The sequence below is a fragment of the Solea senegalensis genome, unplaced genomic scaffold, assembly GCF_019176455.1.
Source record: "Solea senegalensis isolate Sse05_10M unplaced genomic scaffold, IFAPA_SoseM_1 scf7180000015652, whole genome shotgun sequence".
In the NCBI taxonomy this organism is placed as follows: domain Eukaryota; kingdom Metazoa; phylum Chordata; class Actinopteri; order Pleuronectiformes; family Soleidae; genus Solea; species Solea senegalensis.
The window spans coordinates 32,901-47,595 of NW_025321404.1; the positions used below are offsets into that span (position 1 = coordinate 32,901).

The window sequence follows — 14,695 nt, forward strand, 5'->3', positions numbered from 1 at the left end:
ATACAGATTACAGATACAATTTTACTACTGTCATGGGAGCTCAAACCCTCTTTATAGGAGCTCAACTCCCAGTGTAATGTTAGGCTTACACTAACTCTAATCCAGCTTTAAGAAGCTGGTTATAGGGATTTAGTCGGTTTAGGTTCCATGTGGTAAGGCGTGGTCCCAATGAGCTGAGCTGATTATTGAACAATGATACAGCGAACAATGACCAGCACTATAGACTGGATCAAAAGGTCAGTGTCTGCCCTATTTTGTCCAGAAAAGAGGTCAGGCTCGCTGTCTTTTAGTTAAATTTAATCACTTCCACAATAACGAAATAATAAAATGTAAAGAATGTCACAAAGTAAGAATTTCTCCTCTTGTGCAAGTTTAGCCTAACGATCAAATATGCGGTCAGTCCTCTGATAAGGTGGCTCAGTCTCTGTTTGAAGGTCAGTGACCCCTCTTTCCTGCATGGCTTTTCAGCACCAGATATAAAAACACACAGAGGGTCTAAAGTCTCTATCACTGATCTGCTGCCAGCTCACTGCACTGTCTGTCGTCTTTATCCTCACCATCATCACGGTGGCTGTCGTCGTTACAACAGCTCTGTGTGTGTGACAATGTGGAAAGTGTTGCTGTTGAGTTGTGCGGCTGTGTCGTGCGCCTCTGCAGCGAGGAAAGAGTACTTCTTCAGAATAGAGGAGGTGTCTTGGAACTATGCCCCAAGTGGGATGAACATCATTCAAAACCGCACCCTGGACCAAGATGAGTAAGTACATACATAATTCCTTGAATGTAATTAAGTCGCTTGATTAAAGGAGTACATGCGTAAGTACTAAGGCTGTATTGATGTGGTTAGGTTTTTACCTCTGCTCAAGTCACACAGCCCCTTTGAGTAATCAAGAACAACTGAGTTGCTCAGCCAAACAGAATTTCACATGTTGAACACCTTGGGGCATGATAATAAAAAAAAACGAAATTGCCTCCTTTGTCGGCACTGTGCGAGGATGGTTACAATAAGTGCCATATAATGCAGTCATCTTTCCACATTACTGTAAATCCACACATCTATGATCGTGTCACACAGCTGTCATCAAATAACTGCTGCTTAGATTAAGACACCTCCAGGTCTGCATCCCAGCCCCTGTGTCTGCTGTGTTTGTGTACAGAATGTCGTTTAATTTTACATTCATGTTCCGTACAAACACTGACAAACAAACATTGGCGGACTTTGGTCCCAGTGTGTAGGTCAGGGTGTGTGTGTGTGTGTGTGTGTGTACACCCCCAGCATCTCAGCTATCCAATCTTTTAACACTTTTAACATACTCAAATTTGGTATGGTATAGTTACAGTAACACATTTTCCCGTGGACAACAGAGTCAGAAGAGATATTTTATTACATACCCCTTTACAGCAGGGCTCTCGAACTCAAATGACCTGGGGGAGTCAAACCCCCAAAACATTGAAATTATATTTTTTATGATGATATTTCACATAATTTCAAAAATAAAAGTGTTTGTTTTGATATGGAATGATAAGTAGTTAATCAATTTATAGCAACTAAAAAACCTGCTAATGAAACTGCAAGCATAACTTAAGACATCTTTATTATTATTAAATAAGGTCATTTATCCTCTGCCTAGAAACGCAACATAAATAACATAAATAACGTCTCTCAGTAACTTACATTTTTCTTTGGGATTTTTTTTTTACCACGAATGTCAAAGTGCTACACCTGTCATTGATTCCTCTGTCTGTCTCTTTGTATAACTCTGTAGAGAAGCCTCAGTTTTTTTAAAGCGAGGCCCACAGAGGATTGGCTCCATCTACAAGAAGGCTGTGTACAAGCAGTACAGTGACGCCACCTATAGGTTAGAGGTGGCAAAGCCGGACTGGCTGGGCTACCTGGGCCCTCTGCTGATGGCTGAGGAGGGAGACACGTTGATCATCCACCTGAGGAACAGCGCATCCCGACCGTACAGCATACATCCACATGGACTGAACTACACCAAAGGCAATGAGGGTAAGGAATCAGTGGCAGGTACAGTAATCACTGCCAGGGCAGACGTTTTACTCACTCATCCATGTGTTTTTGTCAGTCTTGTATAAGTCACCTAAAAGGGATACAGAAAATTACTTTGTCACTTTTTATAATGTTACTTAAATAAAAATGATTTTACTTTACTTAAAGGGCTGTTTTCACACAAGTTATTTAAATTTTCTTTGAAGGAAGTGACAATGAAGTTTCTCAGTGGTAGAACAAGTTTTCTTTTAACTGGAAGGTTGTGGGTTAAATTCCTGGCTCTGCTCGTCCTTGAGGAAGACACTTAACCCCATGTTACAGCGTGTGAATGGGTGAAAACTAAAGAGTAAAGCAGCTCATCAAGACTAGAAAAGCCTATTGCCAACTCTTCCTCTTCTTCTGATTTTATCAGGTTGTAACGAACAAAGACAGTCAGAGGAAATGTGGTGGTAGTAGTTTTTGTACAGTAACATTTTTGTGCTTTTTGTGTCACATTAGGAGCCTTGTATCCAGACGGTACTGGTCCAGAACTGAAGCGTGATGACTCAGTGGCACCAGGTAGATCAGTGACATATGAGTGGACGCTTCCTCAAGACCACAGCCCGACCTTGACGGACAGCAACTGCATGACCAGGTTCTACCACTCCCATCTTATGACTCCCAAAGACATCAGCTCAGGACTCATAGGACCCCTCATTGTGTGTAAAAGAGGTACTGCAACCTTAGAGCATCCAAGCACTTAAACTCATATTATTTGTATATGTAACTTTGTTATTAATAGAATAGCAATAATAGTTCAATTAATCCAGTGGCATAGAGTTTACAATATGTCCCAGGTGAATTGTAATGAGGTAGAAATATAAAGTAGCTTAGTTGCTTTAGACCACCACCTAATGTCAGGTTTATGCACTGATAATGATCAAAATCATATTTTATATTCCTGTAATGGTTAATACACCACTATGTAGAAACTCTTTAACCTATTTAATGCTAAAATATAATTAGGGCCCGAGCATGTAAGCCAGAAGAACCTATTGTTTTCCTGTATTATTATTATTGTTATCATCATTATTATTATTATTATTATTATTATTATTATTATTATTATATATATTATTATATATATATCATAATAATAATAATAATAATAATAATAATTATTATTATAATAATAATAATAATAATAATAATAATACTAGTAGTAGAAGTAGTATTCTGTGGCTTTCTGGCCTTTTTTAAAAACTCTTGAAACCTTGCCAAATAAATAACAATAACATTTGTAGTTTTAAGCAAGTTTTTGAAAGATTTCAATGACAGTTAAGCACAGTACATGTAACTAAAATTGGCACTTGAGCATACATTAGTGCACTTTTCACCACCACATCTTTATGCTACTTTTCTAGGAACTCTGGACTTACACGGTGACAGGTCGGCAGACTATGTGTACGCTCTGCTGTTCATGGTGTCAGATGAGAACTTCAGCTGGTACCTGGATGAAAACATCCGGACGTACATCACAAACCCTGCCCCGCAGTTGAAGGAAGATGAAGACTTCATTGAAAGCAACAAGATGCATGGTGAGGGCACAGCAGCAATTCCACACACAAAAAAAATCCGTATGCAATATGAAGACATACATGTGGCATAACTCTGACGGTGTGTTGCAGGTATAAATGGTTTTCTGTATGGTAACCTACCTGGACTGAGCATGTGCCAAGGCAACAAGATCAACTGGCATATGATTGGTTTAGGGAATGAGGTAATTATTATTATTATTATTATTGTTATTATTATTATTATTATTATTATTACCCTGAATATTTTACTTTAATTTAATGTTGAAATAAACTAGACTTTTAATCCTTAGAAATGTGCATTATTTTACATTTAATATATATATATATGGACAGCTTTGTCCACCAAGGGCCATTCTGTGTGTGCGCGGGTTGTCTCTGGTTTGCTCCCACAGTTCAAAAACATACAGATGTTTAAATCTTTAAATTGACTATGGAGTATGAATAGTTGAATAGTTAGTCTCTCTATATTAACTCTACGATGGACTGGCGACCTGTCAGTCGTGTAACCAGCCTATAGCCCTATGTTAACTAGGATTAGCTCCTGCAACCGTTATGTGGAGGATTTATTGCATTTATTTATTATTTATTTATTTATTTATTGGATTTATTGGAGGATGTATTGGAAGACAATACATGATTTTAGGATGCAAACTACCCCTCTAGAGTCTGATTCCATATCAGCCACTAATACATTTTAAAACTTTGTGCCTTAAATAAAAATAGATACTTGTTGTCCCTCCACAACAACCTCTACATATGCTGATATTTTCTTGAAATTCAAATTTGTGAGCAATTTATTAACTTGTGTGTGATCTGGTTTTCCGTTCAGTTTACGTCAGCTCTTACCTAAAAGATTAGGAACCCATCCATCCATCTTCAGCTTTATCGTCCACATAAGGGTGACGCTGGTCACCTCATGTGGTCATCCTGGTCACCCTCACACCCCGGGATAGGTCGCCAGTCCACCGCAGGGCCACAAAGAGACAAACAACCATTCACTCTCACACCTACGGTCAATTTTGAGTGTCCAATTGTGCCTAATCCTCAAATCTGCATCTCTTTGGACTGTGGGAGCAAACCGGAGAACCCGGAGAAAACCTGTGCACACACAGGGAGAACATGCAAACACCATGCAGAAAGGCCCTTGTTCAGACCGGGTCACGAACCTCGGGTGTTCTTGCGGCAAAGGCCAGAGTACTAGCCACTACACCAGCCGTGATCCTAGATTAGGACCTATGTAATGTAATGTGAGAATAAATAAAGAAATATACCTTCAACAGGTGGATATACATTCTATTCATTTCCACGGCCAAATCCTGACAACTCAGAACCACCACACAGACACAATCAGTCTTTTCCCAGCCTCCAGCACTACGGCTGAAATGGTCGCTGATAATCCCGGCAACTGGCTGCTGGAGTGCTCTGTCAATGACCATTTAATGGGTGAGGTTTGCAGTGATGGAACTCAGGAGGAAGATGTGTCAACTGTGTGAAGCTAAAAAAGTTATTATTTATTTTTTTATTTTTGTTTCATTAAGGTGGAATGCAGGCTATATTCGAGATCAAGAAGTGTTTCCCCAACGTCCACAAGGCCCGGCCATACGGGGAACTCAGAGAGTTCTTCATCGCCGCTGAGGAAGAAGTGTGGGACTATGCTCCTATTCTGCCCACTGATGTTAGGTTGGTTACTGCACACCAACAAACACACACACACACAAACAAACACACCAATTTAATTGAAAATAACAAATGTTATCTTCAAATCAAAGGTAACTAGGCTGCATGCAATATCAAGGGTTGCAATATTATAAGCAAGGCTGACTTTATCTGGACTAAAATAAGTTATTTTTGAAAATTGGATTTCATCAGTGGACAATTTCATTATATTCTTCAGGGAATTCATTTTCCTCCTGTTTCACGGTAACACTGTACATATGTATGTGTCTCTGTGTGTGTGTGTGTCTGTGCAGTGAGGCAGGAAAGTATGTAACCAAAGGTCAAAACCGCATCGGAAGCCGCTACAAGAAAGTCCGCTACGTGGAATACACTGACAACACCTTCCTAACAAAGATGCTACGCAGCACAGAGGAGAAGCACCTCGGAATTCTGGGTAATTAAGGCTGCTGTGTTGGTGGCACATCCAGTAATTTTAATTTCTTTAGTGGCCCTGTGTATTTAACTACGAGTGGCTAATCACAGGGTACCCCCGATATGATATGCGATACGGGTTCCACGATACCAATAATATCGCGATACAACAATTCTGTGATGATAAACATATTGCAAGACAATCATTTAGCGATACATCACTATATCTGTCTAACTGATGTTTATTCACTACATAGAGAACAAAGTGCTATGAAATCTATGTATCTTAACGTAGCTTTCTCTGGTGTAAACTCCCTCTTCTTCAGCCGGGTAACTTCTGCCCAAGTTTCTTTCACTCATTTGAGCAGCACCACCATATAGAGACATCACATAGCAACGCCCGACGAGTGAAACTGTCAGGAAATGTTTCATTTAGAGTGCCTTCATTTGTTAAATAAAATAAATCAATTATCTTATTGCATTGAGGAAAGAAGACGAATGATTTATATCCGTCTTCTCATTCCCAGATGTTTGACGTGAACATTTTACAACATGGCAGAATGAAACGTCTCCTAACAAGGGAGTCGGTGTCCTAATTTTTCAAATAACCAATGTGTGTTTTTGTATCTCTCCATTTTTCAGGTCCTGTGCTGCGAGCTGAAGAGAAAGACACTATCAAAGTGGTGTTTAAGAATAAAGCCAGCCGGCCTTACTCCATAACACCGCATGGTGTGCAGTACAGTATAGAGCAGGATGGGACTCTGTATCACAATGAATTGGAAGGTAAGTACATGAATGCGCAGATTTATATGTAACAAAACATAAAGTGTCACACATCTCATTCAACCATGCTTTCTCTTCAGAGTCTCATACAGCAAAAAAACTGCGAGAGCTAAAGAGAGAACCAAGTTAGTTCAGCTCCTTTAATTCCAGTCTTAGTCAGCATGCATTAATAAAAGCCTTGTTACATTAACAATTCGTGTTACTATGGGTTTCTTTAGGAGTAGTGACTCCTCCCCCAGCTGCTCTGGTCAGACCCGGGATGGTGCACACCTATGAATGGATGGTTCCAGTGGGTGCTGGTCCAGTGCAGGGGGAAGCCGACTGTCTCACCTACCTCTACTACTCTGGAGTGGATCCTGTGAAAGACACCAACTCTGGCCTGGTGGGACCACTGCTCGTCTGTCGACAGGGGTCACTGAAGAAAGGACTGCAGGTGAGAACAGAGGAGGTAGCCGAAATCTTCAAAGCAGATCAAAAAAATCCAACAAGTCACTTGATCACTTGGAATAAGTGCTGTAAATCCCTTTCAAAACCCCTTTTGCAGCATATATATAGTGCAGTATTTCCCTGAGAAAGTGGTGGAAACCAAGAATAACTCAAAGGAGAGTGTATAAACCAATGCTGATAAGTTGGTTCAAGACCATGTTGTGTTTGTTGCTCTCTGTCTTATTAATGTGCGAATAAGCAGCTGAATAAGCAGCTGTTTGCACAATAAATACAAACCCTCCTCGCGTCCTCCTGCAGAAAAACTACGATGATGAGTTCCACCTCATGGCCACAGTGTTTGATGAGAACCTGAGCTGGTATCTGGACGACAACATCCGCACCTTCACCACGGCTCCCACTACTGTTAACAAGGAGGACGAGGGCTTTATAGAGAGCAACAGAATGCATGGTTTGTAGGAGCACTATTGAAATAGAGCCTTCAAATGTGTCAATGTCCATATTATATATTATAATATCTCTGTTTATTTTCTAGCAATCAATGGATTTGTGTACGGGAACCTCCCAGGCCTGATGACGTGCAAGGCGTATAAAGTATCGTGGCACCTGTCGGGACTTGGGTCAGAGACAGACATCAACAGCCTTCACTTTGAGGGAAACCGCTTCATCTTTCGGCAGAACAGACGTGACTCCATCAGTGTTTTCCCTCACATCTCTCACACTGTCATTATGGAGCCGGACAACCTGGGTATACATCTTACATGTGCACGAACACCCATCAGCACCATGTACAGTATACTGGATATACACATTATAATGATATAATATTATTTTAAGGCAATTACATTGGTATTTTAAACCACCACCATCTAAATAGTTCCACCTCTTATCGTATCTTATCTTCTGTCATCTAATGAGGAATCTGTGTGGGCCTGACAAAAATTTAAAATGTATTTACCACCTGTAAATATAGTTGTAGGAGACATGTCTCATTCTCCTCCGACCACTAGGGGGTTGTATTTCATTTCACGGAGCATGACACCGGCCCGGGGTCATGCTGGGTTATTTGAGTCACCTGTCACTCTCAGGTGTTGCTGATTGAAAGGGGCAGGCAGTGTTCTACTGTGCCTGCGTTTAAGTTTCGCTTTGATTTGTTTGATAGAAATAGAAATGGAACATATCAGACATGAAGGAAGAATCTGGTCGTGATTTATACACGTAAAAACAATACCCAGCAGCTAGTATAGAGCCAAAGTACAGGACTTAGTCACAACAACAGTTGTACTATGTATATGTTTGAGGGGGAAAAGTGTAGTTCCTTGGTTCCTTGGTTCATGGTAAACTTGAGTCTCCTGTAGGAGGGGGAGCACTGTTATCCCACTATTATAAATTTGGATTGCAGTGTCTGTTTTCAGCTCTACTTGCATATCTTACATGCAGCCCCTTTAAGTCGAGACAAACTGCATGGTTTGAACGCTCATGTGATGTTTGTGTTTTGTTTCAGGAACTTTTGAAGTAGTGTCTCCTACAGTGAACAATTATCGCGGTGGGATGAGAGCCAGCTACACAGTAGGGAAGTGCGGTTTCTTTCGCCCACTGAGTGACTTCAGGTTCCGCTTAAATACAGTTTACATCGCTGCCATGGAAACAGACTGGGACTATGCTCCCAACCGCACCTGGGACAACGAGGTTTACCGTGGCCATGAAAAGTACATCACACCTGCACGTGTACTCATGTTGTACTTTCTTTTTCTTTTCTTTTTTATATATAAACCCTCTTGTAAACGTGTCTCTTTGCAGTCCTGCCAGTGCCTTCCTAGACCAGGATGGTGGATTCATAGGTGCCCGTTACAAGAAGGTCGTGTACCGACAGTTCACCAACGACAAGTTCACAACGCAAGTGGAGAGAGCGGCCGATATGGAACACCTTGGGATTATGGGTGGGCAATAAAGACAAAGAAGACTTACACAAACACTGTTATACAACAAATGATGCAGCATGGTTGGAGTAGCGGCAAGAAAACCTTCTTTTCTCTCTCTCAGGTCCAATGATTCATACTCAGGTTGGAGACAAAGTCAAGGTGGTTTTCAAGAACATGGCAACCAGACCTTATTCCATCCATGCCAGTGGAGTCAGAATAGACTCGCCCGATGTCTACGCCACTAAACCAGGTACAGAGAGACAAAATCAAGTAATAATGCAAGAGGATTACAAATAAACATTTATTTTTCTGGTTCTTGCTTTTACTTTTATGTCAAATTGCCACAACAACGACAACAAAATATTCCAAGTATGTGATTGTTTTCAGGTGAGACTCACAACTACTACTGGCACGTCTCAAAGAACACAGGCCCAACCACAGAGCAGGAAGAATGCTCGGTGTCAGCGTACTACTCTACTGTAGATGTTGTCAAGGTACTGTAACACACACACACACACACACACACACGCACGCATCAACACATCAACATGTCTGTGTTCTGTTCTCTAGGACCTGTACAGTGGACTGATCGGGCCATTGGTGATTTGTCGCAGTAGCTGGGCCAGGTGAGACTTTCTAAAGGCAAAGCTTTTATTCTGAAGTTATTATATTATATTATTAATAATATTAATTATTTGTAATATGTCACTGAGCTTTATGAAATTAATACAAGTAATAAAATATTAAAATGCACTTTTAATAACTTGTTTCCAGGAGTTTGGGACTGAAGAAGGAAGTAGAGGAGTTGGCACTGTTGTTCCTTGTTTTTGACGAGAATGAAAGCTGGTAAGTAAAAAGTCTGATTATAGAACTGACCTTTCTGAAGCAAAAGTATTTTGTTTTTCTTCTTCTTCTTCTTCTTCTCCACCATTTAAGATTACATTCTGACTTGTTTACCAAAAAAACACTTGCTATTTCATTAGTGGAAATTGTTTCCACGGCAGTTCTGTAACACTGTTGCAGTAGAACAAACACTGATGTACTTGAAGAGTACAGAGCTAAAACCTTCTTTTTAAATCCAGGTATTTGGATGAAAACATCAGGACCCACATCAGGAACCCTCGCCCAAACTTAAAGGATGAGGAATCCTTCATAGAGAGCAACAAGATGCACGGTGAGATAAACATACATGTACCATGGAAAGCATAAGATGTTTTTCTTGCTACAAAAATAAAAATCTTTTTTCTTGCAGCTATTAATGGCCGCATGTACGGTAATGTCAATGGTTTGAACATGGAGGTGGGTGATAAGGTGTACTGGTATCTGATGGCAATGGGCAATGAAGTGGACATACACACTGTCCACTGGCATGGACATGTTGTGGAATATAAGGTAAATACACGACAATGACAACGCAGTCACAGCATACAAAAGTGATGAATAACATGAAACTCATGGCAAAAAACAACTCTTTGCAGCTGGGAGGAGGTGCTCACAGTACTGATGTGTATGACTTGTTTCCAGCCACTTTCCAGGTAAAAGAAAAATCTACCTTTTCTGACTCGACTTTTGAGCTTGTGGTCCCTTTTGGTTTTCCAGTTAATCCTTTAGCGCTCACACGGCACAGATCTGTGCACCCTTGGTAAATTGCCGTGGGACGTCCTGGGGTTGTGTGTCTTTATCGGTCGTCTTATATGTTGTTGAGTCAAAGTTCTGATTTATTTGAACAAGAGTAGCGATAATTGTGCAGAAGTCACAAAATTGCCAGTGTTTTTCTTTTCTTTTTGTTCATAAACACACGAGCCAAGCAAACCTTTTGCTCTGTCGTGTATTTCTAAATTTCACAAATTTAATCTGATTTCAAAAGATTTTACTACTTTTTGCTACTTTTTATGTATAGTAAGTAAAAAAAATCATTTCATCAGATTGCCTGTAGGTTGTGCTGAAAGAAATGGGGATATAAGACACTCGAAATTGCACATTTTGTATATACGTCTTAACATAGTGATGGAAAAATGCAGCCTAAATGCTCTGTGTTCTATGTGAAAATGGTGGAGCAGTCAATGAGGTCCTGTTCTCATCTGTTTCTCTCGCAGACAGTGAAAATGCGTCCTCAATATGCTGGTACGTGGCTGGTCCACTGTCACGTCCACGATCACATTGAAGGTGGCATGGAAGCAGTTTATACTGTCAATGAGAAAGGTAAGAAAACAGGGAGATACTGTCTGTCTGTCTGTCTCATCATAAGCCAGATGATTATGATGATAACGGAGGTAAACATGTGTCTTATTTCCTATTCAACAGCAAAGAAGAAGGGGATCTTTGGCTGAACAATCCACATTTACATTAGAGTCCAGTGCATGGTAACAACTTTTGAATAGGGAGGTCATTTTATGTTAATACCGTCTGGTATGTAATGTAATTTTCAGCTCAGTAGAAACAGTGACAATGTGATATTCATGAATTTGAAATTAATCCTCCCTTATGCCCTAAATTATTATTTTAATTATAATTATTATTGAAATTAGATGCTTTTCTACCATAATATTACTTCTTTATTCCAAAGTTAATATTCTTACTGGACTGGAATGTAGAGTGTTACACCTAAGAAAACAGCAAAAACGAATTCAGTGGCTTTTCATGAGTTTATAATTGTCTGACATACATTATTTTGCACGAAAAGTGTAATGATGTTCTTTAAACCATTAAAAACTGGTCTCCCCATGTCAATGATCTTGCTCGTCTTAAATGTAAACTCTAAAACTGTCACATATTAATGTCTTAAAAAAATGCAGAAACAAACAGCAAACAGATTTCTTTCAGGAGACTGTAACCATGTTGTTGTTGCTGTACTGGCCTGTGACCAAAAGGTGGCACAATAGGACAGAGAGCAATAATGTTGCACTTCCTTTATTTTCCACTTGATTTCACCACCAATGAGGAGGTTTGGAGCTACATGCCGGAGGTGATGCAACGCAGAAACTTTGAGTGTGTCAGTGCCTCACAGATGGAACTCAGTGTCCAAAAGCGCTGATGAGAAATTGACTTCAGTCAACTGCTCCACCAATCTGAAGGAGACGTGTTCTACAACACATGGAAGCTCACGTTTGAGATTCCTGAACTCTGATGTCCACAGTTCAGTTTTAGTACAATGTAAAATAACAATACATGTGGTATAATACAAGTGCTTTTCAAAATTGACAGTTCTTTTTTTGAGTTTAAAGAGAGCAGAGATTGTGAAGATTGCAACACACACATACACAGAGTCTGGTTTCCATGACTCCAGAGGACATTACATTACATTAATTTCCTGTAGAATTACTCTAATCATTAAGGAATACTTAACAGATATGCGTTTAGCTTTGTATTACTAGAATAGGGGTAGTATTTCTTTGAAAAATTGTGCTTCCCAACCTCAGTTTTCCCCAGAGTCGAGAAATATCTTCTTTTTCTTGTTACGTGCCCACCAGTGACACTTGGCCCGAGGCTTGAAACTTCAACACTAATTCCACACTTCTTAGACCCACTCGTAGGGGGACGGACCTCATTCCCAGGATGTAAACAGTGTCCGCCATCTTTGCTAACGGTTACACTAACAGAACCAAGCGTCACTGGTGGGCACGTAACAAAGAGAAGAATGAAGATATTTCTCAACTCAAGGTAAAACTGAAGTTGGGAAGCACAGTTTTTCAAAAATACTAGCCCTATTCTAGTAATACAAAACTAAATGCAAATCTGTGAAGTATTCCTTTAACCATAACTTCTACTGGCCTAACACTAACCTTATCATAACCGTACAACATGGGCTGCTGACTTTTCTGTCCCCATAAGAAAGACAAGTCGCCATAATGTGACTGTGTACACAGATTTGGAACACACACACACACACACAGTGTCTAAGCAACCACCTGCGGTTCCCCATTAGCAGGAAAGGAAATGGAGTTTTAAAAGATTCCGAGCATGAAATGTAGCCAATGCCACCTCTGATCTAAAACCTCCACTGACTCTCAATGATGTGGTAATAGCTCTTGTCACATTCAACTAGTGAAACTCCATACTCTGTCTCACTCAAATCACAATATAACAGTGTGCACTCATGTGTATGCGTGTGAGGCTAAACTCATCATCCACCAGGAATAAAAACAGTTAAGCAGGTGATGGAAAAAAAAACAAGGAGAAAACTGCGCTGAATCACTTTCAAACATTTATTTACTTTTTTGGACACCTGAGACAGCAGGTTCAGTCTCCTGCACACCTTAAGACATTTAAAAACATAAATGAAGAGGATGAAAGAAAACTTTCAATAACACCGATTCAAGAATTAAAGCTACCAACCGCACACACCCCCTCATTTAACTTTTTTCTTATTTAAAATTTTATTTAACTGTGAAATAAGTTTATAACACCATATTCAATCCAGCTGTTCTTGTTAGGGCTGACTTGGTACGAACACAAAGAGACCACTAATCTCTAATCCCACTTGGTAATGTCCAGATTGTCATCAATTGGCAGAGCATTAGGGATTTAATGTGTACTAATTTAATCACTTATTCACTTTGTTTCAGGGGTGTCAAATGTACGGCCCGCGGTCCAGAACCGGCCCACCAGTGGGCCCAATCCGGTCCCCAGGATGAATATGTGATTAGAATCTAATCATAATGGGAAATATTGTATTTTCCAGTTACAGATACCTGTACATGGTAAATTTAGGCATAATATTGTTGAAATTGCAGTTTTTTTCTTCTCAAGAAATTTCAGGTTGTTCTAAAACAAAGGAAAATGCTTGTTAATAGATTATTATGCTATTATTTGACTGTTGACTCATGTCTCTCTTCCACTCCAGGCTCACTGGGTAGATTTGGCATGAGCGTAATTAATGGTTTGATAAATGCAGAGGCGTTAAAAGCATAGATGACCATGGAGATGGACATAAATCCCAAATGTAGCAGCTATGACGACGATGATGTGAAGGAATTCTTCCGACACCTTCTTGCTTTCTCTCTCTCCCTCCCTGCCTCCCACTTTCTCGGATCAGCGCAGTGTGAGCTCCACCACATGCTGTGAGTAAGACATAAGTTGCATATTTAAGAGCTAAACAAAACAGATGTTTATTGAAGGCTGTAATGCCTGTGGACCTTTCCCCTACAGGGAGCAGCTTGCTCTTAAATCTGGATGGAGTCAGATGGAATGAACCAAACCAGCATGACAGACCTCAGCAGTGTCAAGTTTTGTTAGTTTCAAAAACCATTTCCTGAAGTGGTCTATTGAGCAGAGGCTCCAGGGGCTGGCAGCCCCCTGGATTTCACATGCCAAAGTTTGCAGGGAAGGGAAAGGGAAAAATGATTAAAAAAAAAAAAGAGAGGTGCAAAATTTGCAAGAATCAATAACATCATGGAGGTAGATGTGTTTGTCACTTAAAGACCAGGAGACACATGTATGATATCCAGTGTGAGGACATTTTCCTTTTTGCATCATAGAAAAAGAAAGGTGCATCTTCTTCTTCTTCATCATCTCATTGGTCCAGGCTGGAATGAAATGTCTTCACTTAAATGGTTTCTATGGAAACGGTGGGGGGTCGGGTGTCAGTGGACGGCAGGTGTGATAGAAACTTCATTAACTCATACAAACCTTGATTCCTTCCTCACCCTTAAAGAAGAAAAACACCAAGCAGCCACTTGCCAGTAAAAGACTCTTGAGACCAGGTATGTCCATGAGACGATCCACTTCTGTGTCTGTGTCAAATCCATCTGTTGTTGGGTTTAAAAATACCACAATCTCCTCAACATTCACATTTTGAATTCAGCTGCTTGTGTTTGAAGTACATTTACTTTAACATTTGTGCAAATGTTGTGTTCACATACTTTACAAGTGTT

At 40.1% G+C, this 14,695-nt stretch overlaps 1 protein-coding gene across 1 annotated transcript; it reads left to right on the top strand.

The window, feature by feature from the left end:
• The first annotated feature begins 336 nt into the window (after positions 1-336).
• LOC122762421 (ceruloplasmin) lies at positions 337-11,599 on the top strand. Its single transcript, XM_044017604.1, has 25 exons — positions 337-346; positions 469-754; positions 1,764-2,008; positions 2,507-2,719; positions 3,412-3,585; positions 3,676-3,767; positions 4,866-5,028; positions 5,124-5,265; positions 5,556-5,695; positions 6,316-6,456; positions 6,537-6,581; positions 6,675-6,889; positions 7,201-7,351; positions 7,436-7,648; positions 8,405-8,609; positions 8,701-8,840; positions 8,944-9,072; positions 9,210-9,316; positions 9,393-9,448; positions 9,597-9,668; positions 9,905-9,996; positions 10,075-10,214; positions 10,301-10,357; positions 10,919-11,024; positions 11,127-11,599. The coding sequence occupies exons 1-25, from the start codon at positions 337-339 to the stop codon at positions 11,150-11,152; spliced, it is 3,360 nt and encodes a 1,119-aa protein (XP_043873539.1). The 3' UTR covers positions 11,153-11,599.
• The last annotated feature ends 3,096 nt before the right edge of the window (positions 11,600-14,695 follow it).

Excerpts from the sequence above, each read along its gene's own strand:
- LOC122762421 (XM_044017604.1), top strand. Across the intron at positions 2,009-2,506 it reads CTACACCAAAGGCAATGAGG|GAGCCTTGTATCCAGACGGT; the intron begins GTAAGGAATCAG and ends GTGTCACATTAG. Across the intron at positions 3,768-4,865 it reads TGATTGGTTTAGGGAATGAG|GTGGATATACATTCTATTCA; the intron begins GTAATTATTATT and ends TACCTTCAACAG.